The 26,818-nt window shown below is 31.7% G+C and overlaps 3 protein-coding genes across 4 annotated transcripts in view; 2 read left to right on the top strand and 1 right to left on the bottom strand.

Moving 5' to 3' along the window:
* LOC127712224 (ornithine decarboxylase-like) overlaps positions 1 to 26,818 on the bottom strand; it is a 787,891-nt gene that overhangs the window by 19,335 nt on the left and 741,738 nt on the right. The gene's annotated exons all lie outside the window — the stretch shown is intronic.
* The window catches only part of LOC127712221 (uncharacterized), a 209,635-nt gene that overhangs the window by 23,571 nt on the left and 159,246 nt on the right, over positions 1 to 26,818 (top strand). The window lies entirely within an intron of this gene.
* LOC127712220 (beta-glucuronidase-like) overlaps positions 8,176 to 26,818 on the top strand; it is a 988,629-nt gene continuing 969,986 nt past the window's right edge. For both annotated transcript variants that reach the window (XM_052218537.1, XM_052218538.1), the window contains exons 1-9: positions 8,176 to 8,415; positions 10,953 to 11,129; positions 12,414 to 12,583; positions 14,361 to 14,503; positions 15,678 to 15,877; positions 18,625 to 18,771; positions 19,521 to 19,696; positions 20,428 to 20,577; positions 23,440 to 23,527. In XM_052218537.1, coding sequence (XP_052074497.1) covers positions 8,182 to 8,415; positions 10,953 to 11,129; positions 12,414 to 12,583; positions 14,361 to 14,503; positions 15,678 to 15,877; positions 18,625 to 18,771; positions 19,521 to 19,696; positions 20,428 to 20,577; positions 23,440 to 23,527 — 1,485 coding nt within the window. In that variant the 5' untranslated portion in view covers positions 8,176 to 8,181. The remainder of the gene's footprint in view (positions 8,416 to 10,952; positions 11,130 to 12,413; positions 12,584 to 14,360; positions 14,504 to 15,677; positions 15,878 to 18,624; positions 18,772 to 19,520; positions 19,697 to 20,427; positions 20,578 to 23,439; positions 23,528 to 26,818) is intronic.

Here is a 26,818-nt window from a genome sequence, read left to right as displayed (position 1 = left end):
CTGTTATATACTCCTTTTTATTATGGCTAAACTAAACTTTGAAGAATCAAGGATTAATTTGGTATAGTAAGATACCCTTTTGGTGCAACTAAGTTGGAATACCCTGAATAATCCCCCATGTAGTTTAATTTTGATTTATTCTTATTAAACATTTAAGTAATTGTTTTCACTTGGAATATAAGTCGAAGGTATTGACAAACAGCATTTAGATTTTTGCCGTTCGCAAAACAGCCAGTCAAATTTGCTTTACTAAAATAGGTGTCTTGTATCTCTTTTGGACCCCACAATTCATCTTTTGGGTTTGTGTGGCTAAAAAAAGAGGATGGGGGGGCTTTCGTTTAGGTCAAAGAATTTGTTCCCATCTTGATTCAAAAACCTTATTCATTTTTTAGAACAACCCAAAAACATTTTTTATTCAAATTTGAGTGTTGAATTTTATAATTTTTTATCAAAAATAAATATTTGTGATAACTCCTTCCTGAAAAGAAAAAAATGTTTAGATCTATATTAGGCATGTCTGTTTGAGAACCATTTCATAAGACCGATGATTTCTATAGAAATCATTGATGGGACCCATTATAAATACATTTTTTTTATTATTCCTTGAGTAGATAATAATTTTTTTTTAATCTTTGGGAATTGTTAAAATAATTAACTTCATAATTTTGATGAAGAAAATCCATTTCAAATCAATTTTTTTTCATCAAAATGATGATTTTCATTTTCATCTATCAACAAACTTTTTAAATTGTAGTGGCATGGTCGGTCAACTGATAAGTTGTATGGCTGATTATAGGTAAAGCAATAACTTCTATTTGACAGTTGCGTGTACTCTGGGGTGTGGAATACCTTAATTTTATGGGGAACATCCTGTCCATGTGTAATACTTAATGTATTCCAACAGATGACATTACACAAATTTTTCTTCTGTTAAATGAATGATTTGTATATCATCATAATTTGCTATTTATATAAACCACATTTTGGTATAATAATTATTTACCATATCAACATTGAATATTATGAATGTAGAATGAAATATGTTTACAGTATGATTGGTTTGAATCATTTAATATATAAGATTTAGGAATCAAAATTTGTAATTATTTAAAAACCCACATTGAAATTGTTTTATATCAACACACCCACATTTGAATTATTTTATACTTTAGATTTCATAGCCATATTTGCATTTGTAAAAATATTTATATACCCAAATTTTCAATTATTTTACATGCCCAACTTTTATTTTTGTTGTAAAGAAGTGTAACCTGAAACAACAGTATATCATATAAAGAGAAATAAAGATTAAAGTTATATCATGAATATTGGTCATGATTTGTAAAACTCAGAACTGTCAAGTAAATTTAAGACACCATTCAAAATGTTCAGAATATGTCAAGCCATACTGAGAAAAAATAAGAATGTCGAGAATATGTCGAGAAATTTCAAGACAGTATTCAAATGTCAAGAATTTGTCAAGAAATTTTAAGACCATATTCAGAATGTCGAGAATATGTCGAGTAAATTTCATACAAATTTAATATAAATGAGAATTTGTCAAGAAAAATTAAGACACAAGTCATACTTTTGGAGAATGTCGAGTAAAAGTTCATGCAAATTAAGACAAAAACTGGTCTTTTCAGACTTTTAGACTTTTGTAGTGAGGTAAATACAACAAAGCGCTTCGGAAGTATGCAGTCAAGTGTTGTTTAAATTTTTTATTGGATATTCCATTCAATTCAAATGTTATTGTCAATGGGAAATAATACATGGGCGGATTAAGGATTTTGTTACTGTAATTTTATTTTTTGCGGGGAGTTCTCTTTTAGTAGAATATTTGTGTTTAAATTATTTTTTTCTGATTTTTCACTACTATTTCATAATTGTTCTCAGGAGTTCACCACTGTAATATTTATCAATCATAAAATATCATTGACTGTAAAAACAAAGGTAGCATGAGATAGAATTGAAAGGAGTATGAGTCCCCTGTTCTCGGTTCTAAAGAAAGGACACTGTCCTAGTTTTTCGAGAGCAACATTGAAAACGTCTTGTATTCACGTTTTCTTAAAAAAAAACAGGATGTTTTAAATGTTGCTCTCTAAAAACCAGGACAGTGTAAAACGCTGAATTTTAAGTTAAATTCAAAGAAATAGTTTTTGCCTTAAATATGTATAGCATTCAGAATAAGATGAACTGTCATGAATAAATCATTATACTTGCGAAATAGCAGTAAATCGATCTGATCTTATTTAATATCACTCAAAAACACAATATCTCAACCGGACACTGTACTTATATGGAAAACGGTACTATTTATTCTGCCATATGCGACAATACTAACATTTTCTAAATTTACCACTTTTTATAATAAAAACGTGGATAAAACAGTTATGTGTGGTGTTAGTACTTTATTATTCTGTTTTAAACATTGAAGCCAAATAGTATCATGACCAACTTCCAACGGAGCTTGTTTATGTTATCCATGCCCACCGTCATTTTACACCAAATTTATTAAATTTTGGAAGTCTTTTCCAATAATTCTCTAGAAAATATTTCAATAGGTTTCAAAATTTATATTATAAATATACACACTGCGGTTATTCATAGATAAATAAAAAAATATATTGTACCCTTACATCCAATCACAGAGCTCCTAAAATTGACTTCCTTCACCTGCCTTTAAAATTGGTCACTCCAACTTTCTTAAATGTGTATCGGTGATGTGAACTTATAAAACATTATATCATTTAAATTGCGGTTTTGTGTTTTTCTTTTTCAAATCATGTAATTAAAACTGAGGGCACGCATTAATCAAAATGCCCACCGGGCAGCTCATATGAATAGAATGGCGCTTTATGTACATCGGCAACTATTTCATGGATATTCAGACTGAAATGTTTATGTGATATGTTTATGTGGTATATGTATGAATTCAAACTTTCAGAAGACTATCATGCTGAGTTTTATATAAATGGTCTACCTCTTAGCATTATCCTGGCTCCAAGCTTCTAATAACTGGTCCAAATCTTAAAAGACAGCATGTATAGCGGATAAGCAGTGTAAAGCAGATACTTATATAAGAAAAATCCAATCCACAACCTCCCACATTTGAGGCGACATTCGTTGCGACACCATGATTGATTATGATAACCAAATAGTTCTAAATAAATTATCTGAAATGCTTAGCTTCTGTTAGAGATTTTTTATTGTAGGTAAATTAACCTGTTTGATGGAGTTTGAAATAGGTTCGGGATTTGTGATTTGTTTAAATAGTTTACTTACCTTGAAAATTTCATGATACTTATATATCATATGATGTCCGATTTGTTTAAAGAAATAAAGCCTCTTCCTTGAATATTGTTTTTGCAATTAAAAATGATTCAACTTTTTTTGTTTCTTTTTATTACTACTTAAGAATGACCATAATCAAAGTGTTTCTTTCTTTTTTAAATTAAGTCTCTGCTCTTTAGAAATATTTATTGTTTTATTCAATTTTCTCCGCTTTGATGCCTCTTGTTCTATTTTTTACCTTGATTGGTAATTAAACATGTTCATTTAGTTTAGTTTCGTTTAGTTTGCTTTAGTTTTCTTTTGTTTTGCCCCCCCCCCCCCCCTGCTATTTCGCAAGTATAATGGTTTAGTTCGTGACTGTCCATCTTATTCTAAATACTATACATATTTAAGGCAAAACAAATGTCCTTGAATTCCACTTAAAATTCAGCGTTTTACATTGTCCTGGTTTTTGGAGAGCAAATTTTAAAACGTCCTAGTTTTTCAACAAATGGGCCGGTTTTTTTTTAATGAAAATGTGAATACGAAAGAAGGCATTCTTTACATTAAAAACTGTGGTTTTTTTTGTCGAGCCTGCGACTTTTGTCGCAGAAAGCTCGACATAGGGATAGCGATCCGGCGGCGGCGGCGGCTACGGCGGCGGCGGCGGCGGCGTTAGCTAACTTCTTAAAAGCTTTATATTTTAGAAGGTGGAAGACCTGGATGCTTCATACTTTGTATATGGATGCCTCATGTTACGAAGTTTCCGTCAGTCACATGTCCAATTTCCTTGACCTCATTTTCATGGTTCAGTGACTACTTGAAAAAAAAGTTCAGATTATTTGTAATGTTAAATTCTCTCTTATTATAAGTAATAGGATAACTATATTTAGTATGTGCGTACCTTGCAAGGTCCTCATGCCTGTCAGACAGTTTTCACTTGACCTCGACCTCATTTCATGGATCAGTGAACAAGGTTAAGTTTTGGTGGTCAAGTCCATATCTCAGATACTATAAGCAATAGGTCTAGTATATTTGGTGTATGGAAGGACTGTAAGGTGTACATGTCCAACTGGCAGGTGTCATCTGACCTTGACCTCATTTTCATGGTTCAGTGGTTATAGTTAAGTTTTTGTGTTTTGGTCTGTTTTTCTTATACTGTATGCAATAGGTCTACTATATTTGGTGTATGGAATGATTGTAAGGTGTACATGTCCAACTGGCAGGTGTCATCTGACCTTGACCTCATTTTCATGGTTCAGTGGTTATAGTTAAGTTTTTGTGTTTTGGTCTGTTTTTCTTATACTGTATGCAATAGGTCTATTATATTTGGTGTATGGAATGATTGTAAGGTGTACATGTCCAACTGGCAGGTGTCATCTGACCTTGACCTCATTTTCATGGTTCAGTGGTTATAGTTAAGTTTTTGTGTTTTGGTCCGTTTTTCTTATACTTTATCCAATAGGTCTACTATATTTGGTGTATGGAATGATTGTAAGGTGTACATGTCCAACTGGCAGGTGTCATCTGACCTTGACCTCATTTTCATGGTTCAGTGGTTATAGTTAAGTTTTTGTGTTTTGGTCCGTTTTTCTTATACTTTATCCAATAGGTCTACTATATTTGGTGTATGGAATGATTGTAAGGTGTACATGTCCAACTGGCAGGTGTCATCTGACTTTGACCTCATTTTCATGGTTCAGTGGTCAAAGTTAAGTTTTTGAGTTTTGGTCTTTTTTCTTATACTATTATGCAATAAGTCAACTATATTTGGTGTATGGAAATATTCTATGATGTACATGTCAGTCTCGCAGGTTTTATTTGACCTTGACCTCATTTTCACAGTTCATTGCTCAGTGTTAAGTTTATGTGTTTCAGTCTGTTTTTCTTAAACTATAAGCAATAGGTCAGCTATATTTGTTGTATGGAAGGATTGTAAGCTGTTCATGTCTGCCTGGCATGGTTCATCTGACTTTGACCTCATTTTCACGATTCATTGGTCAATGTTTAGTTTTCTTGGTTAAGTCTGTTTCTTAGAAACTATAAGCAATAGGTCAACTATATTTAGTGTATTGAATGATTGTAAGGTGTACATGTATTTCTTGTTTGGTTTATATGACATTGACTTCATTTTCTTGGATCATGTTAAGTTTATGTAATAGTTGTAGTAAAGCTTTCATTTAGGACTATCAACATAATATCAATGGTTAGTAAAGAAGGCGAGACATTTCAGCGTGTCCACTCTTGTTTTCTTTCTTCTAGATGTCAACTGTTATCTACAGTGAAGAACAATACATGTATTATATTATCCCATGAAGTCACAACTGATATATTTCAATATTTACCAAATTTAACCTTTTTCGATTAAATGTTTTCTGTATGAAAATATTTTACAATAACCTTGCAGTATAACGATATATAAGAATTCTCTGAGTGTTTTTTTTTTAAAACGGTCTTTACCACCGAGTACATTCATAGTCTGTTTAATTCCATCTCAGCTAACTTTGTATTTACAGTCATTAATAAAATGATCGATACATATTACAGAGTCGAACTCATGAATTTTTAAAATAGGGATAAGAAAACTAAGGAATAGCAGTGAAAAATCAGGAAAAAAAATAATATAAAAACAAATGTTCTACTAAAAGAGAACTCCCCGCAATAACTAAGATTACAGTAACAAAAACCTTAGTCCGCTAATGTACTATTTCCCATTTTCCCAGTGACAATAACATTTGAAGTGAAAGGAATATCCAATAAAAATTTAAACAACACTTGACTGCATACGTCCGAAGCGCTTTAGTGTATTTGCCTACATCCGGAGCATGCACTCAAAGCTGAATATTTGGAAGCCAAGTAAATATAAGAACCGAAATAATTGAAGAGGTGTATGGCCAAAAGGGACATTAAAATAGCAAAATCCATCAAAGGAAAATTCGCCCGAGGGAATTGAAACCTGAGTTTCTTTATAATTTATATATTATTGGCCTAATTTAAATGATTGATTCTTGGTTGCCAGTGGCAAATATTTCATGCATGTTCAGGACGATAACAAATTAACAATAATTAAATACAATAGGTAGGTCCTGTAATAGAGTCCGTTCAGGATGAAGGTCAGCAAATTTAGATCACCACTGGAAAATGAGGGTATATTGGATAGGGACAGAAATTTTGCAATCAACGAACCACCCTAAGAGTTGTTGTAACGGTTCGTAACGGTTCGTAACGTGCAGAGAGCGTGGCACACTCTCTACACGCCCTATTGATTCTGACTGGGTGTGGCTGCGTATATGTATTTTACTCAAAGTTGATTGTCGCACGATAACTTACGAAAATGCAAATAACAAATACGGAACTATCCCTTTTTTTCAAAAATCGAATATCCCGTTTCCCTTTATCCGCTATTTTAAAATAGCAGTAATCACAAAGTCGGCAAGTAATTTCTGCATATTGTTCATTTATTTAGAGAATCAAAGTATGTCAAAATCAGGTCTTACTAATTATTTTTTCGACCTAAAGAAACATATTTCTCATTTTCACCCTGTATATCAAACAAAAGAGGGGGAACAGATAGCAGAGGGACATTCACACGCATATGTCGAAAATAAACAGACAACGCCATGGCTAAAAAAGAAAAAGACCAATTATAGACAAATAATAGTACACAAAACACAACATAGAAAACTGAAGACTGAGCAACACGAACCCCACCAAAAACTAGGGGTGATCTCATGTGCTCCGGAAGGGTAAGCAGATCCTGCTCCACATGTGGCACCCGTCTTATTGCTCATGTTATTACAAACCCGTAATAAGTAATTCGGTAGGTCACAAGTTAGCCTCTTGTTTTATAATTTATATTATATTTAGTTTTAGATAATATTATTTTCGTTTTGATTTGTTTTTGGTAAATTTCATTTTTCGTTTCCTTCTATTCTTATTCTGTTTCGCACTTGTAGCACTGAGGTATCCACTTTTAGTCCTGTCCCCCTTTCCTATATCAAAAATGAAAAAAAATCAAACTTTCAAAAAGCGAAATGATCAAAACTGTACGATCAGTTTAGTATTTTTAAAGTTTGCTTAAATATCTAAACTATTAAATTTTTAAACCGGAAGTTTATAATTTTAAAATTTGAATTATTTGGTGAAATTTTCAAAATTTAGAAATAAATTGTGATTTTGATATTCTAAAACTGTGATCAAAAATCCAAAAAAACTAAAATTTGAAAACTTTTTGGAATTTTGAATTGACAAGTGTTACACGGACCTTTTTGCTATGTTGCCAACTTGGCAGCCTTTGGGAAAAGCTTTATTTACACATGTTACCCCCTTCTTAATTAAGACAAAGGTATAAATTACTTCATAAAAAAAAAATCCTTAATTATCTTTTTTGTTTTCAAACTCACAATACTGCATGTGACCCTAATACCTTTTATCCGTGTAAAAAAAAATAAAAATCCAAATGATAAATAGGAAATATCAAATGTCAAAAATAAACACGAAGAGACAGATTATTCGGTCTATTATGTCTTTTGACCAGGGACATGACTTAATACATAAATGTACTTTGAGAAAGTTATGAAAGGAAATCTATTATATCAAATTAATAATCTGTTATAACAAATTAATAATCTGTTATAACAAATTGTAAAAAGTAAAAATGACAATTAAGGCCCTAAAAGGCTTCCGTAAGGAATCATATGGTGTTCGATGAATTCGATTATAGTTATTTTTTCCTTTATCAGTTTGAGTTTAATACGTTTGATGAAAAGCAACATATGATGGTCGATGAATTCAATTATATAGTTATTATGTTTATCATTTTGAGTTTCGTACGTATTTCCGCAACTGTTATAAACCGGTATTGATTAAAAAGTTATGCATCTTTTTTACAGATCACATGATTTCAAAATGGTAGATAGATTGTTCCGTATGAAAATCAAGTCTATATTTGTTAGGTTTATATCATTACTGATTATTTTCTTTGATGCGGCTCGCTGCGATTATTTTCCAACCCTTTACCCAAGAGAATCAGAAACAAGGGAAATCAAAGAGCTAAATGGACTATGGAACTTCAGAGCAGATATGTCAGTCAACAGAAGTCAAGGCTTTGAAGAAAAATGGTTTATGTCACGACTTGAAAAGGTTAGACTAAACATATTCAGTTGCGGGCCAAACTGATTCATACCATCTTTTTCATGTCTGCACAGAACTAAAAAAAGAGCTATAAACCAGTCTTTCATATTCCAGTTTCAAGATATGGTAGTTAGTTGAATCTGTCATGTTATTTCCATCACCACGTGAAAAAAATGTAGACATCGTCATGTCCAACACATATTGAGCGAATAGGTGAAAAAGTTTGATGCTATACTGCACAAATATTTGAGAAATTAAAATCTAATTAGATTGCCACCCTCCCTTTAGTCGGCCAAGGATTGAGATTACGTACATTTGTACTTACGGAACATAGATTATTTCAAGACTACCCTGCAGAATCCTGAAAATGCTTCAGACTTTAATAGTGCAGGGATACAGCCGCGCCTTCTATATGGTAAAAGATGTCATAAGGGCGTGTGTAATTGACGATCTTTTCCAGTGAAAGACATGATTTGAGAAATAGCCTATTGAAATTTGTCTGTAGTAGTTGATTGAAGCTTGTGTTTATGTATATGATGCAGTTAGTTTCTTGAATATCAACTTTGTATAAAACTTTCAATTGAATTGAATTGACGAAAAATGTTTATACACAGTCAAGGGTGTACATGGTGTAACTTGAATAAGTTATTAGAGAAAAATAACATACATGTGTTATTACGGATACTTTCTCTTAATCTGTAGTAACATATGTTTGTTATCAGTTAAATGTACCATCAAAATTTTTACTTTCAGTGGGCACTTGGGAATTCTTGAAACTTGCACAATAACTTAATACATAACCTTGAAAACTAATTTTCCAATTCAATTAATACATTTTTGATAAACCATGGTAAATCAATGAGACAAGGCTTTTAAGTGATAACTTAGCTGTAATAACAAGGCTTAGTTATTACAGGCATTAAACTTATTACATGAGACACTTGGGAATGACTAGGAAGCTTGCGCAGAACCTCATTACATGCTCTTATCATTATTTATTACAATAAATTAAAATACATTGTGATATATGTAGGAGAAAAGGCTTTGAAGAGATGTAGAGAAGCTGTAATAACACCCTTTAGTTATTACAGGCATATTTTTTTCTGTAATAACATGGGTGTGTTATGCATGATTGGCAAACTATGGGCTGTTATATCTTTCTAAAGTTTAATATACATAAAGATAATTATAATATCAATAGAACTAGTACACAATTTAACAAAATAAAGGATGTGTAATGCCCCTTTGAAACATGTAACATACATACATAGATATAAGAAGATGTGGTACAATGTATGAGTGCCAATGAGACAACTCTCCATCCAAGTCAAAATTTATAAAAGTAAACCATTATAGGTCACAATACGTTCTTCAACACGGAGCCTTGGCTCACACCGAACAGTAAGCTATAAAGGGCCCCAAAAAATTACATGTATGTTATAACAGATTTTTGATTTTTTAGCCCTCAGTAACAAATGTATGTTATTTTTCTCTAATAACTTATTTAAGTTAGACCCTTGACTGATACATACATGCATGAATATAAATCTTTCATAAAATTTCTTTAAATTGTTTAACTTCAATGACTTGTAAGTAAGCATGGTAAGAAAAAAATTTAATGGTTCTACAACATTTTTTCTGGCCTGGGACATAGGGCTTGTGGTTAATATGAAGCTTGAAATATTGCTGCTATAAAGCAATCAATTTCTACTTAACTTCAAACAAGGATGTTTAAAGTACAAAGATGTACATAAAAATGGAGGAAGGAATATAATTTCATGATACTGATTTTCGTTTTAACACTTAGAATATCTTCTTAACATAAATATGCTTTAAATTTATGTAACAATTCTTTCTAAATAATTCATTTTACTGAAATTTTCAAGATTTTAGAAAAAAAACATGAAAAACAGCAATTTTTGCTGTACAATGTTCATGATGTATTTTTATCTAATTTTTAACCGGATTTTCGAAGTAAAAATCGGTTATTGATTTGGCGATGTACGGCGGGTGGGCGGACGGTCAGGTGGCAGGCGCCTGCCAAACAGTGTCTGTTCATTTTTGAAAAATACAACTGTGAATTGTTCATTAAATTGATACAAATAATCTTCATACATAATCAAGCTAAATCATAAAATGTCTTTTTAAAAAAAGTGGGGTCCATGTACTGGTTTTCATGCTCATGATGCTTATGATTAAAATCAGTCAACAAATGCATCTTTTCTCGATATATCACAGTTTGACTCATGTTAGCATCATCATCATCATTATCTTCTTTGTAACTGTATTGTATGCCCTTAAATTGATATGTGATAATCAGTAACAACAGATAAATGATCCAGTAAAAAATTGACAGTTGAATATCAGTCTAAAATGCATGAGGTGGGGGGGGGGGGGGGCAAAAAAATTATACTGCTATGATTATGTATGAGGACAGCTCTTGCTGGCATAACATTCAAATAATTTCAATAAATATTTGTAAATGACCACTAAAAACAAATCATAAAAGGATTATACCTTCATAAAACAGTGTATCTTTTTTGCAGACTGGACCAGTCATCCCAATGCCAGTACCATCAAGTTATAATGATGTGACACAAGACAAATCATTACGAGACTTCACAGGATGGGTTTGGTATGACAAGGAGTTCTTTTTGCCGTTATCATGGAAAGGACAGAGGGTTGTGGTTAGAGTAGATAGCGCAAGATATTATGCTAAAATGGTATGCTTAAAAATCTTAAGTTTATGCATTCAACTACATTTTTGTACATCTTTATTTAAAAAAAAATGTTTATAGCAAATACATGCATATGTTTTTACTATATCATGTATACACATGTATATAATATATAATACTTGCAAGTTATTTGGAATTTACTTTTTTAGGAATTGTATGAGATATTTTGCTGATCTCTCAGTACTCTGTTCTTTATGAATAACCATTGTTTGCTGAGTTTTGCATAACATGCATAAAGAGCTATAACTTATAAAATAAAATTGTCTGAAAAGTCAGGTTAGGTTTGCTCACTACTCATATATATACATGTATAGATCTGTATATAATTTTTCTCAATATCTATTTAAAAAAAACTAGTTCAAATACACTTTTTCCAAATGTTTTCGTATTGTTGTTATTTGTATAACATATTTTCTACAGTTTACTTTTTAGGCCCCACCTATGATAGTAGAGGAACATTAGGTTTTTCGGTCTGTGTGTCCATTCGTTCATCTGTCTGTTCGTCCGTCTGTCCTGCTTCAGGTTAAAGTTTTTAGTCAAGGTAGTTTTTGATGAAGTTGAAGTCCAATCAACTTGAAACTTTGTACACATGTTCCCTATGATATGATCTTTCTAATTTTAATGCCAAATTAGAGTTTTGACCCCAATTTCACAGTCCACTGAACATAGAAAATGATAGTGGGAGTGGGGCATCCGTGTACTACGGACACATTCTTGTTTTCAAAGTTTTGTAATAATATTTTGTATCATTCATTTTCTTTAAAAAAATATTTCATTTTGAAAATATTGTTGTTTGGAAATTCTTAACTCTTTAAACAACAGTAAAAAACTAAGTTATGAAGCTCTGTGTTAAATCAAACTGATGTTATCCATATAGGGCACACACACATTTTGTTCATTGTACAGATGCATTGAATTATAATTTTTGTAATGTTATTGTGTTGGTTTTGTAGAGAATGAATAAGTAAATCTCATCTGTTTTGCACCCCAGTTGAACAAATTAAAAGTTATAAGGAATCTCAGCTGTAGGTATACGAAATCTGGTATCATCTCCTGTGACAATGAAATCTATCATAGAAAGCTTGTTACAAGATGTTTCCTCTTAACTGAACTCAGTCAGAAATTGTTTTATAAATATATAAGGAAAATCAATATTGAATGATATTTCATTGTACAATATATTTATTGTACACTAGCTTTGAATGAAATTAAACATTTAGAGGAAAGAAATAAATTTTGAAATTGAGCTATACATTTTTGTACTTTCAGTGGATTAATTCTGTGTTTTTAGTTGAACATGAGATGGGACATTTGCCTTTTGAGGCGGAGATACAAGATATTGCTAAGTTTGGATCATTGAATTATCTAACAATAGCTGTCAATAATACACTAACACCCAACACACTGCCACCTGGTGAAATAGTGTATCAACATGGCAAGTAAGTACACACATATATATATGACAATAAGAGAGTTGTTGTTTCAATGTGGAGATTGAAAAAGTCATATTGCGTGACAATTTTCTCTTCATATGCCTAGATTTTTACACAAACCAATTACAAATAAGCGAATGTTTTGATTTAATTAGATTTCCACCTAAAAAAGTTTACCACACTGTTATAGTTAATGACTTCCTTTCCCTGATGAAAACCTACTGTAAGGTGACATCGTCCATATGTTGATGTTTTCATGCAGACGATGTTGTACTGATCCCAACATTGCATAGATTTATGATGTTATCACATGACATTTGTGTGTAAAATGAAATATGACACTGTAAATCTTAGAACTAAAGTATTGTTGAATAAAAAATTGCAACCCTAGAATTTCTGTGTCTGAGATCCTTGTTGAATGGACTTCTATATCATTCATTAAATGTAAAGATATAATAAAATTTGCACTGGTGTTAAGACCCATTATGGCTCATAGTGTTTGATCTTACCTCTTAATATTTAAGTAGACTAGTGTAATAGAAATTATACATGAACAAAATCATCCATGCACATGAAAACCATTAAAATTTGTTCACAGATTCTGACAACATGAACAAGTGTGGTGAGTCTGACTGTAGATTGTATGTCTGAGTCTTATGTGCTCATTGCCTTTCTAAGGCTATATGCATTGGTTCTGAATGGGCAATGATATTTGCTGACAAAGAAAGTTTGCATCGGAATAAAACAATTTATAAGATGCTTTGATGACATTTTAATGACATTACAACTTTTCAAACAAAATTTTTGTCATTTTTCGTTTGTTTTAAAATTTTCATATATGGTGGTCTACAAAAATATTATGACTTGTCTCCCTTTGAACACATTGAAATACGTCCTATAATGATCAGCTGATTTAAGAAAATACATTTTGATCTAAAGTCATTGACAAAATAAACATACTTGTAGACAGCAATTCCCTTTTTTAAGAAAACAAATTTTAGTGAACAAGGTGGAAATCTTCTCTCTTGAGATTAGTCATAATTCTCCCTCTTGTTTGAAGAACCATGATAACTAATGTAATTCATACATAAGTGTGATTTAAGAGGAACATGATCAATGTTGTTCTCTTGGTGCCTTCATAATACAACCCATTTAGCTGAAAAAATTTAAAGAAATGCCAGAAAGAAACCAATATTGTTTGAAGAATACTTCTTACAAAAAATTGCAAGTTCCAAAAGCTTTAAAAAAACCAGTGCTGTATAAGAAATCTTTTTTATATTCAGGATCTATTTTATGGAATCTTACCAATATTCCTGAAAAAATCAACCTCAAGTACAAGTTCATCCAAAAAGGATTAAAAAAAAAGACTTGTTGGAACATTAAGAAGCTGTGTAATTTTATATGCATATAAATTTTTCACACACTTACTTAAACTTTAAATATTGTTTGAGGTAATTTGAATGAAGCCAATACTTGATGAATTCATCATGTTTACCTGTTTTGTAAATTTTATATTTCATAACAATTTCTCATTTGATTTTCTGATATGTTTGTTTGTTAGATTATTTTGTAATTCTTTGGTTGTTATACTTCAATGTATTTCATGAGGGCCTCATGGAAGATTAGTTGTATAGCTAACTGTGTAACCCTCTTTAAATAAAGAATTATTGATATTATCATAAATTTTATTTAATGAGTCCTGAAAAGCTATTAATATCATATTTTAATATTAGAATAAGTATGATAATACCAAAATAATTATGACTGATTTTATATTTTACAGTTATCCTCCTTCTTTCTTCATTCAGACATTAAACTTTGGATTTTTTAACTATGCTGGTATAGACAGACAGGTTCGTTTGTATACAACACCACTTGTATATGTATCTGATGTCCGTGTTGTAACAGATTTCACAGAAAATGGAGGCAAGTGATACCTTAGCTTTAGATCATAAATCTAATAGACAACTTTAGAGTTCGTTGCATCGTCAAAAACTTGGTTTTAGTGAACATCATTCGTGCGTTTAGAGGCATCATGACTTCCTTCCCATGTTGAGCGAGGGGTTGAAACAATATAATGCTGTATTGCACGAATTATTCGGCAAATAAATTCTTATAATTGATAATCAGCACTGCTGTCATTAGGGAATTGTGATTAAGTACCTAAGGAACAAATATTATTTCTAGTTTATCCTGCATAATGACGATCACGAAGACCCTTGATGAAATTTAATAGTGCATGGATACAGGGAATCGCCTCTATTTTTTTAATGACATCATAAAGACTCGCATAATTGACGAACTTTTCCAGTTAAGGACATACTTGAAAGTGGTCTATTAAAATATATATTGATGATCATGTGCAGACTACATTGTACACTGTTTGCCTCTTCACATTGACTTAGCTTCATTAACAAACACAAACATTCTCAGTAAATGTGTTGTAAAAGTGTCTACTGTGGATTCATTTATTTTTGTATGTACCAATTTTTATGGATTATGAAAAATTGTATTTTCATGGATATTTAAATAGTGGATTTGCCAAAGTCTGTATATATATATGAACTTATTGAAAGTTTATACTTCATTAAACATTTAGATTTGTAGATAACCTTCACCCTCAAAAATTGGTACCACAGGAATAATAATGAATCCACAGTACTTTCTTCTCTCATGATTAAAAATGAATTACAAATCACATAGACTGAAATAAACATTATTTTACATAACTATACTGAGTTTTATCAATTGGTCTTGCATACTTCTACTTGCTTTGTCTTTACTTTTGTTAGTACAGAGGCGGATTAAGGGGGAGGGGGCAGGGGGCCAGGCCCCCCGTATGGAGCTTCATATAGGCTTGATGCATAGACTTTATATTCTATATTGTCCAAATTTCCGTTGATGTCATCTGTGAGCTCAGATCAAACCAATGGCAACAACTTCAGTTCATTGAAATATGAAAAACAAGGAAAACAAAATGTAATAATCTATAAATATCTCAATAAAAACAACATATAAAAGCTAGTAAATGGAATGTGAATATTTAGTGAGACCTATTTTAATATCTCAATGTGAAATTGTTTTTTATTTATGAATTTAGGTTCATATACAGGTACTGTTTATTGGATGATAACAACAAACTCTGAAGAGGCCAAAGTTCAAGTGGAAGTTGTTGATGCTGATAGTAACACTGTTGTCATGGGAGAAGGTATCAAAGGTCAAGCTACTGTTTCAAATGTAAAGCTATGGTGGCCATATTCAATGGTGAAAACTGGAGCTGCCTATATGTATGAATTAAAAGTAAGTATTTTAGATGTGTAAAAATGAAGTTAATGGAAAGTATTGTTATTTTAAATTTGACCTCTCATTGGTCCAATAGGACATGTTTTTTATTTATCGACCTGAGAATGCTTTACATTTAGTGTTACAGATGTGCTCTGGTCGTTTGTGCAATGTTATCATGGTTATAGTGCACTCAAAATACCTGTTTTGACACAGTGTTAAACTAAAATTTCTTTCTTAAGGCTAGTGTTAAATTTAAGTACTATTGTTTTCGTGACCTATTAAACTGATCTCATGAAAATGTGAATGCATATTGACAAAAAAAAAAATGTTCACATATATACATAATATATATATTAAATAGATATAAGAAGATGTGGTATGAGTGCCAATGAGACAACTCTCCATCCAAGTCACAATTTATAAAAGTAAACCATTATATGTCAACACAGAGCATTGGCTCAAACCGAACAGCAAGCTATAAAGGGCCCCAAAAATGACTAGTGGAAAACCATTCAAACAGGAAAACCAACGGTCTAATCTATATAAAAAACACTTATAAACCACATCAACAAACGACAACCACTGAACATCAGGTTACTTTATGTTTGTGAGGATAAAATATATAGAAAACTTAAAGTCAGGGATAATACTTATACAACTTATTTTTTTTTTATATTTGACAATGTAAGTAATATTTACTTTTATTAATTAACTACACTGTTATTGGACTTAATATGATGAAAACTGCCTATGCAATATAAAGGTGTCAACTTGGCCAATACAGAATAACTCGGCCAATATAGATTTTGTTTCTGTATTGGCCGAGTTCTGATCCGGCCAATACAGGATTTCGGAACGTCTCTAGTTTTTAGATGGAAAGTCACGATAAACACAAACTGAAAGTAAACAGTTGTTTGGAAGACGCAGTTCATTTACTCACCATAAACATGCTGAAACGTTCAGTATGGCATATATTTCAGGCTAAAGACGGTCACATTCATTTAAAAAGCATTTTGAAAGCAGACGATGGAATTATTTCAGGTTTGGGGAACGAGTAGATTATCACAAAGTTCATTTCTTGTCGTCCTCATAATTTCACGATGGTACAAATCGATTTACTGTTTACTTTCGCTTCTCATGTTTTGTAAACTGTCATTTATTTTTAAACCCGAACCAGGCATATATGCATTCTGGAAGGGTGACCTGTAATTGTGCAAATCTTCGTTCTTTGGTCAGTTGGCTTATGGATGTATCATTTTCAACTCCTACATTATTTTTTTTTAAATATATTCAATTTGTTTCTGCATAACACATGCAATGGCAGCACCTTTCCAATTACTATTTATGTGTTGCGTCTAAATTTAAATTGTAACACTTTATAGTGACTGGAAAGGGTAGAAAAATTTATCAGATGACAAAATGCTGAAGACACCTGGAAACGGCACCAGATCATTAGATATTGCATCTTATAAAAAGAAACTGAGATTTGGATAGTTCCACTTCAAGGTAAAAATGTTTATCTCTTGTGAAATGAAACAAGAAAAATATTGTAACACTGTAGTTAATTAATAAAGATACTATTACGTGTATTTCTGTATTGGCCTTGTTATTGGTCCTTGGCCAGCTGTATTGGCCTGAGGCTTCGCCTCAGGCCAATACAGCAAGCCTCGGACCAATAACAAGGCCAATACAAAAATACTCACGTAATATCATAGTAAAAGTTAAAATAAAGTTTCTAAGGTTTGAATAATCTTCCTTTAAGCTTCTCCCAAAAAATTACTGAAAAAAACCCATCAAAAACCCCATAAGAACAATGTAACAAAAAGATATACATGTTAGAAAACAAGAAAATATGACTTTCTTAATTATATTTTGACAACTAAGGAAGATAACTATACCTCAAAAATTATTTATCTGTACCAGTGAGTAAACATTACATGTGTGATTATTACCCCTGAATGAATGAGTTGAATTTATTGTGTCACAATTATCGAACTATGTATTATTATTTGATGAATGACTGTAATATTTTTTCTGTCTATGAAGAAATAAACCTAAATAATGTGGTGCACATTGAATAACCAGCATAGCATGTTATTTAAAAGTGTGCACCACATTTTTGAGGTTATTTCGAATAGACAGAACAAATATAACAGTCAGTCCTTATTATTTAATTCTAAATTCCATTTTTAAGGAATAAATCATGAAAAAACGTTGATGACATCACGGTCACGTGACAAAATTATGTCTATGAGCTGATAGACAAAAAACTTTCAGCCAATCAAAATGTTATCATTCAGTAGCTTAAAATTATGTATGAGGAGTATCCATCAAAGAGACAGTAAACCAGGGACACAAAAAATAAAGAAATAAAAACCGAAACCGAAACATTTCAAGGTTAATAAAAGTCAGGCACATACAGAATGTAAACTCAATCACCATGTCTAAAAAAGTTTGAATTCAACTGATAGATATAAGAAGATGTGGTATGAGTGCCAATGAGACAACTCTCCATCCAAGTCAAAATTTATAAAAGTAAACCATTGAGACTATTAAAGGTCTGCCACGAAATCATCCTTGATTTATAATAAATATGCTTGGTATTTTCAAAGCTGAAGCTTATTCCTATATGTTGGACCATGCAAGCTTTTGTTTAAAGCTAATACCTTAAGAGGATATAAACAAAAACCACCAAATTTAAACTAAAGCTTGATAATAAGATTGAATTTTTTCTGTATATACATGCATCATATTATAAACAGGTCACAGTTAAAGATTCAACAAGTGCATCAACAGATATTTATAGACAGCCATTTGGATTCAGAACTGTAAACAAAACTAACACACAGTTGTTGATTAACAACAAACCATTTTATTGTCATGGTGTGGCCAAACATGAGGATTATGATGTAAGTATGCATATGAAAAGCAGGAGATATAATTAACAATGTACAGTTGTCTCCCGGCAAACATAAACAATCTCTTTATTGCACTTTATAAGTTTGATTGCCGAAAAACCCCAAAATTTGAAAAGCTATTGATGTAAAAATACCTGAATATGTGTAGAGCTATATGAGGGTGTAGATGCGGGTCCTTCATTTCTGTATTCTTAATTTTTTTAGGCCATTTTTCTCTATTCTTTATACTTTTTGCCCATTATTCTCTATTTTTTATATTTTAGCACCTCATTATTCTCTTTTCTTTATATTTTTTGCACATTATTCTCTATTCTGAAAACCCCCATCCACACCTTTTTATATAAACAAAAGGAACCTAAATGCATAGCCAAATCTATCCAAGATTAAAGTTGCTGAGAGGGATGGAGAGTTGGTTTGCTAATTACATGAATTATTTCTAAATTTATCAATAGATAATTTAAGAAAAGTGTGATATAAATCATGTCAGTTCAGAAGAACTTGATACTGAGCTATTGATACCCTCTGGTATATGAAATATTTTATAAATTGTTGAGTAGCATCTGAAGCACTTTTCTGGATTTACCTTCATCAGTAAAGCTCATACCCCAAAAATTAGAAGCCAAGGATGAACTTTTTGGAAACAATAGGACTTCACTTTTAATTATGATAGAAGAAGTTTAAGATATATTATTTATGTACATATTGCTCAGCCCTCTTTGAAATACTTTTCTCTTTTCTAGCTTAGAGGTAAAGGTTTGGATATGGTCAGTGTAGCTAAAGATTTTAACATATTGAAATGGTTAGGTGTGAACTGTTTTAGAACATCCCACTACCCCTATGCAGAGGAAATAATGGACCAGGCTGATCAGCAAGGCATTGTTGTTATTGATGAATCACCAGCCATAGGATTAATCCAGTAAGTTAAGAAGGGTCAGTTTTCAATTTCCATATAACCAAGCTAACATATCTGTAACCATGGACACTTTGATAGCTTACCAGATATATGTTGTACAATATAGCTTTAGTTATGCTGCATCAGATGACAGATTATTTGTGTTGAAACAAAGAACAAACATTACCAATACAGTGACACAGTTATTTCAAAAATGTACTTCTTAAATTTTTGAATATCTCTGGGTAATTTACTGAAGTGGGAACATTTTCTGAGAAACATATATCAGTTGAACAAGTTTGAAGCCAGTTTTCTTTACAGATATGTTTAATTTGTGAAAAAAAAACCATATCTATTTTGAAAAAAACTGTTAAAGTGTTATATAATAAAAAATTGCACACAAATATTAAGACTAAAACTAAAGACTCATTATCATTATGATTTAATGATGTGCATGGTTTGGTATATATATGTAGAACATAAAACAATTAATGTTCCTACAGATGACATTTTATATGCAAGTATATACTGATAAAGAAAAATTATTTTAACACATGTATTCCCAAAGATTATAACCATAATAACTTACCCTAAAACAAAAATTTCACAAATAGGCATCATTAAACATTTGATGAAAAACTGAAATTTTACTCAGTATGATTTGCAATATTTGCACAGTCTAAGAACTTTAGCATTTGTATAACATTTGTCAATTTTTGTAATGCCAACATTGCATTTATTACCTATTGTTACAGTGGAAATAATTATGGGAACCAGACCTTGACCTTACACCTTCAAGCCATGAGAGAGCTTGTATCCAGAGATAAAAACAGACCCGCAGTCATAGCATGGTCTCTAGCTAATGAACCTAATTCTAGATTTGAAATGTCTGGTCCTTACTTCCAGTGAGTATAAAATAGTTACTTGTACTCCGGATTCCTTTATTTTCGTGGGTACCAATTTTCTTGGATTGAGGAAAAATTGTGTTTTCTTGGATAATTGATTTCTTTGTTTTGCCAAAGTATGCACAAAAGCCTATAGATTAGTTATACTTTGTTGGACATTTGAATTTGTGGTTTAACTGTACCTAAGAAATCCACAAAGATTGGTAATCTATGAATAATAATGAATCCACAGTATTTAGCAAAGATATGTTCATATGCCTGTCTGAAATTAGGAAGCTTAGTTTTTATCGTAATGTTTTTTTTTTCATTTAAGGAATTTTAAATTGATTGTCTCATTTTTGAAATATGATTGTCTTGGTTAAATCTATTTTCAAGTATTTTGGACTTTGGCAATTCAGAGCTTGACATATTTTATATTGATTAATTGATTGGTGTTTGACACCAATTTTAGCACTGTTGGCTAGTTCATGGCTGCCAATTTTTATATGCCCGTTTACGGGACATATTATGGTATACCATTGTCTGTCCATCTGTCCGTCCGTCGTCAACATGTCGGACATTAACTCAAAAATGCTTGAAATGATACGCATGAAACTTTAGTGAATTGTTTATATTTATTGACGTGAGCTCCCTTTTGTTTTTTATAAATTTCAGATTTACCGTTTCTGAGTTTTGGGGTTTTATTCATTAAAAAAGGGGGGATTTTTCAGTTTTCCAACAATAACTCAAGAATGCTTTCACCCACTTGCAAGAAATTTTGGTGAATTGTTTATATCTATTGACATGAGCTCCCTTTCGATTTTTTTATCAATTTTATATTTTTCGTTTATGAGTTACAGGGTTTTATTCATAAAAAAGGGGGATTTTCCAGTTTTCGGACAATAACAAAAAAATGCTTTCAGCAGTTCTCATGAAACTTTGGTGAATTGTTTATATCTGTTGATGTAAGCTCCCTTTAAAATTTAATAAATTTTAGATTTTACATTTCTGAGTTATGGGGTTTTATTCATTAAAAGAGGGGGGATTTTCCAGTTTTTGGACAATAACTCAAAAATGCTTTCAGCAGTTCTCATGAAACTTTGGTGAATTGTTTATATCTGTTGATGTAAGCTCCCTTTAAAATTTAATAAATTTTAGATTTTACATTTCTGAGTTATGGGGTTTTATTCATTAAAAAAGGGGGGATTTTCCAGTTTTTGGACAATAACTCAAAAATGCTTTAAGCAGTTCGCATGAAACTTTGGTGAATTATTTAAAGCTATTGATGTAATCTCCATATTGATTTTCATAAATTTCAAATATGACATTGAGAAGAAATTTAACTTTTTTTGTTTATAGTCTGACAACAGATTTACTAAGTATTGCGCAACAGCACAGTGTATTCATGGTATTGCACAACAGCAAGAAATCGTTAATTGAATATAAATTCAATTCATATAACCAATTTGAAGTTCTTTGACTACATTTATTCAGAAACCTATAATATGTCAAATATTTATTTACAATCCAAATTCAAACCTGTATCAAGCTTGAATATTGGGTCCATTTTTGCCCCAACTGTTCAGGGTTGGACCTCTGCGGGCGTATCCAGCTGCGCTCAGCAAACAGTTTATTATTGTTGGAGGAAGCCTCAGTGCCTGCAGAAAACCTCCGGCCTTCAGTAGGAAAACTGACAATCCTTTTCAATTGGAATCAAATGCATCTGCCATGTGTGTGAATTGAACTCACAACCTCAGTGTTGACAGACTAGTGATATAGTAGACCACTCGGCCAGAGTATTTTTTATAGACACTTGTCTATTGTTGAAGTCCATATATTAACCTCTTTATGTTGTTTGGTTTGACATGCTATATGCTAGCTGTGTCATTGGCATATGCATTTGTTTTTGTTCATATGACCTAGTTTGCAATTACAGCTTTTACTTTATACTTTCAGTTTCAGTTAAGGTAAAGAATGAAAGCATAATAAAACCTCTCTGCTAAAATGACAAAATCAGAAATATATTGAATCTATGATATATAGAACAATGCAGAGTTTTCCTGACAAAGAAAAAAAAAACCCAAATAACCATGTGAAAATTATAACAAATATATTGCTTGCATGAATATTTGAATAAGATGAGTATGGTAAATAAAAAAAAAACTGATGTGAATATAAATGTGCTGTTTATGTGGCTGGTATATTTTCCCCCTGTTAGAATAACCTAAAAATATCTAATGAATCTCTGGCTTGAATGAATTATTTTATAATAAACCTCAAGAAAAAATGTGTTTTATCTTTATAGTTCACACACAAACATTTGCAGTGATTTATTTATATTTTGTTTCATTGGCTACTATTTGCAGTTAAATCCACAGTTAACATGTCATAACTAAGGGATGAGCTGCCATATTGACATGCTGAAATCCATAAATGTTCGATTGATGCAATAGAATAGATAATGGAACATCACCTACCTCAAAACTCCATCTTAACAAGTAACAGAATAACCTTCAGCTTGAAAGTATTCATTCGTATGATATCATGGTTTGACATGTAGTTAATGCACCAAGATCATACATGAAATTTTGCAGAATTATTTTCTAAGCTCTAATGCATTAATTATTTTTGTCAATTTCAATTTTTAGAGAAATAAACGTAATGTTTGCACATAGGTTAAGATACATATGAATGTACATGGGAGGTAAAATGTAACATCCTTAGATATGTACATCTGTGAGTCTGTGCTAAATATAGATATAGGGAGAATTTTATCAGACTGTTATTAACAAAGCGAAAAGCAGCATGTCATATTAGAATCATTTCTTAAATATGTTTTAACATTGATGGAACTTGTGGTAATTACACCCTTTTGCTTCATAGACAGGTATATAATTTGACAAAGTCCCTGGATCCAACTAGACTGGTAACCTTTGCTTCAAGTAACAGTAACCCATTGTCTGATCATGTGGTAAGTTTATGTATTATATATATTTATGCAAATTATATTGAACATCTTTTTTTGTCTCCCACTATTCAATGACTGAGTCATATAATGTCACCATTATCCACCCTACAAACAACCAGTTCCTCAGATTTTTTAATATCATGCCTATAGATATTGGGCTACATTTGTTTTATACATGTAAAATGATAAGTAACAGGTCATGGTGGAATTTTGTTTTCAATAATTTACTTTCAGAATAAAGACCAATATGAAAATTGTATATGGTAGCAGGCATATAGTTTTCATTAATTATGACGAATTGTAATATATTTGGCCGAAGTTATTTATCAATTTACAATTTACAGTTCAACAACTTATAGCAAATCCTTTAGATTTGACTATGTAATTTCATTTATATTTTACAATTACTATAATTTTTATATGTATATGCTGACATTGAAAATAAATATTGTGAGGAATAAATATTTGTGACCGATGCTGCATCCATGGTATACAGACACATTATTTAGCTATGATAAATAAAATATGAGTAAAAAAAAGATTTGGGGTATATCTCAATGAGACAGCAACCCAATGATCAGAGCTCCAGATAAGCTGCGTATTTGCGTGATCACGCAGTAAAAATAATTGAAAACCCAATGCAATTGCCCATTGCAGCGTTCTAAAACCCAATGCATGCAAAGGAAAACCCAATAATTTGTCAAAACCATGAGTTCTTAACGCTTTTAGTCGCTATCGTGTGCGCTATTTACCCTTATCTATTACATAGTCGTCGCGTAAATCTATTTTTGTAATATTGAAAGTCGGAAATGTCCTTTTGTTCTAAAATTAGAGCGTTGAAAGGGTCCCTGTTGAAATTTTCTGTTGCTTAAAGGTACACGTGGTGATGAAAACATTTCGATCTTCTCTGTCTTTATCCAATTAGCGTTAGTCATGTCGTCATAATTCTTTTCGTATTGCTCGGGATTTAACATTACACTTAGCAAAGAATTAAAACTAAAGTAGATTTCCAGTAAAAATATTGAATAGAAGCATGCTTTTAGCTTCTTTTTGAGAGCTGAGGAATTCTGATGAAAACAAGACCCAGCTAGTGTTATTACAATGGCGTGTTTGCGTGCCTTAACGAGAACAGGGTTAGAACGCGTCAGAACTAAATCAGTTGGAACATGAAAGGCCAAATCACTTATATGAAGTCAGCATCGGTAACCAAAAGTTCTAATAAGGGACAAGTAAACCCAGATTTATGTAAATAAAATTAAACGAAAAAATTGCTTATTTTTAGTTTAAGTGTATATATAATATATATTTCATTTTAGTTGATGAGTGAACACACATATTAGTTTAATGTAAATGTAGCTTGCCACTTTCTTTGTTTTTGGTCAATTGTTCTGTATGCCTAAGATACATGTAGTTGTCTTATTGGCAAGTGCAGTACACCATTGTCATTTATTTATTTGATGTTGCAGGATTATTTGTAAATTGAATGTGGTCTCAGTCATTAAACCACCCTATAAACCTGGTCAAGGATCTTAAATCTGGGAGCTACTTATTTTTTTAAGCTCACCTGGCCCAAAGGGCCAAGTGAGCTTTTCTCATCACTTGGCGTCCGTCATCCGTCGGCGTCGTCGTCGTTAGCTTTTTAGAAAAATCTTCTCCTCTGAAACCACTAGGCCAAATTTAACCAAACTTGGCCACAATCATCATTAGGGTATCTAGTTTAAAAAATGTGTCCGATGACCCAGCCAACCAACCAAGATGGCCGCCATGGCTAAGAATAGAACATAGGGGTAAAATGTAGATTTTGGCTTATATCTCTGAAACCAAAGCATTTAGAGTAAATCTGACATGGGTAAAACTGATTATCAGGTCAAGATCTATCTGCCCTGAAATTTTCAGACAAATCTGACAACCTGTTGTTGGGTTGCTGCCCCTGAATTGGTAATTTTAAGGAAATTTTGCAGTTTTTGGTTATTATCTTGAATATTATTATAGATAGAGATAAACTGTAAACAGCAATTATGTTCAGCAAAGTAGGATCTACAAATAAGTTGTCATGACCAAAATTGTCAGTCGACCCCTTTAGGAGTTATTGCCCTTAACAGTCAATTTTTAACAATTTTTCGTAAATTTTTGTAATCTTTTACAAAAATCTTCTTCTCTGAAACTACTGAGACAAATTTAACCATACTTGGCCATAATCATTATTAGGGTATCTAGTTTAAAAAATTTGTCCGATGGACCCGCCTTTCCAACCATCATGGCCAACTTGGTTAAAAATAGAACATAGGGGTAAAATGCAGTTTTTGGTTTATATCTCTGAAACTAAAACATTTAGAGCAAATCAAACAGGTGGCAAAAATGTTCATCAGATTTAGAATTATCTGCCCTGAAATTTTCAGACAAACCGACAACCTGTTGTTGGGTTGCTGCCCCTGAGTTAGTAATTTTACAAAAATTTTGCAGTTTTTTGTTATTATCTTAGATATCATTATAATATCTAATATCTAATTCTATTAATTATGATTTTAACCTTATTTTACATGATTTCCAAAGCATCAGTAAATTCAGGTGAGCGACACAGGCTCTTGAGAGCCTCTAGTTTAAGTAGGTCTGGAAAACAGGTGATAGGGACTGGCAACACTATCTTACATCACTTAATGACATAAATGTTCACAAATATTACATAAAAATCTGAAAACTATTAGCCACACCTACCCTAAATAAACTGAATGGTGATCATATGTGCTCTAGAACGGTAATTAGGTACTGTCCTATTAGTGTCACCAGTAAATATAAGTTATGGAAAATACAAAACTCTGTGTTGAAACCGGACACAGATTAAACATACAATTGCTGGCCAGTGTATAAACCAAATAAAATAGTTATCACATTTAAAAGAAACATATTTTATTAATAAGATGGATGAACATCTCTGTTTGATAGAATGTGATTATAACATGCCTAAATTCAATATTGTGTTGATGAAAAAACCCAATACGTTAAGGAGCTTGGTGGTGAAAAACCCAATTTTATATTTGCTTGAGGGGTGAATTGGAATTAATAATGCAATTGAAAAACTATTTCACTCAATTAAATAAAAAATGGTGGGTAAAAACCCCAATTTGTGAACTCTTATCTGGAGCTCTGAATGATACAGAAAAAAAGTAGTGGACATATATCAGTCAACATATGGTTGTCATCAATTATGAAGAATTTATACAATATCAGCTGAATATGTCATAATATAAAAAGGAGATGCGGTATGATTGCTTATAAGTTATGAAGCATCTATCC

The sequence above is a fragment of the Mytilus californianus genome, unplaced genomic scaffold, assembly GCF_021869535.1.
Source record: "Mytilus californianus isolate M0D057914Y unplaced genomic scaffold, xbMytCali1.0.p SCAF_8, whole genome shotgun sequence".
In the NCBI taxonomy this organism is placed as follows: domain Eukaryota; kingdom Metazoa; phylum Mollusca; class Bivalvia; order Mytilida; family Mytilidae; genus Mytilus; species Mytilus californianus.
The sequence above is the reverse complement of the archived record's forward strand: the minus strand, read 5'-3'. Positions and strand labels throughout refer to the sequence as shown.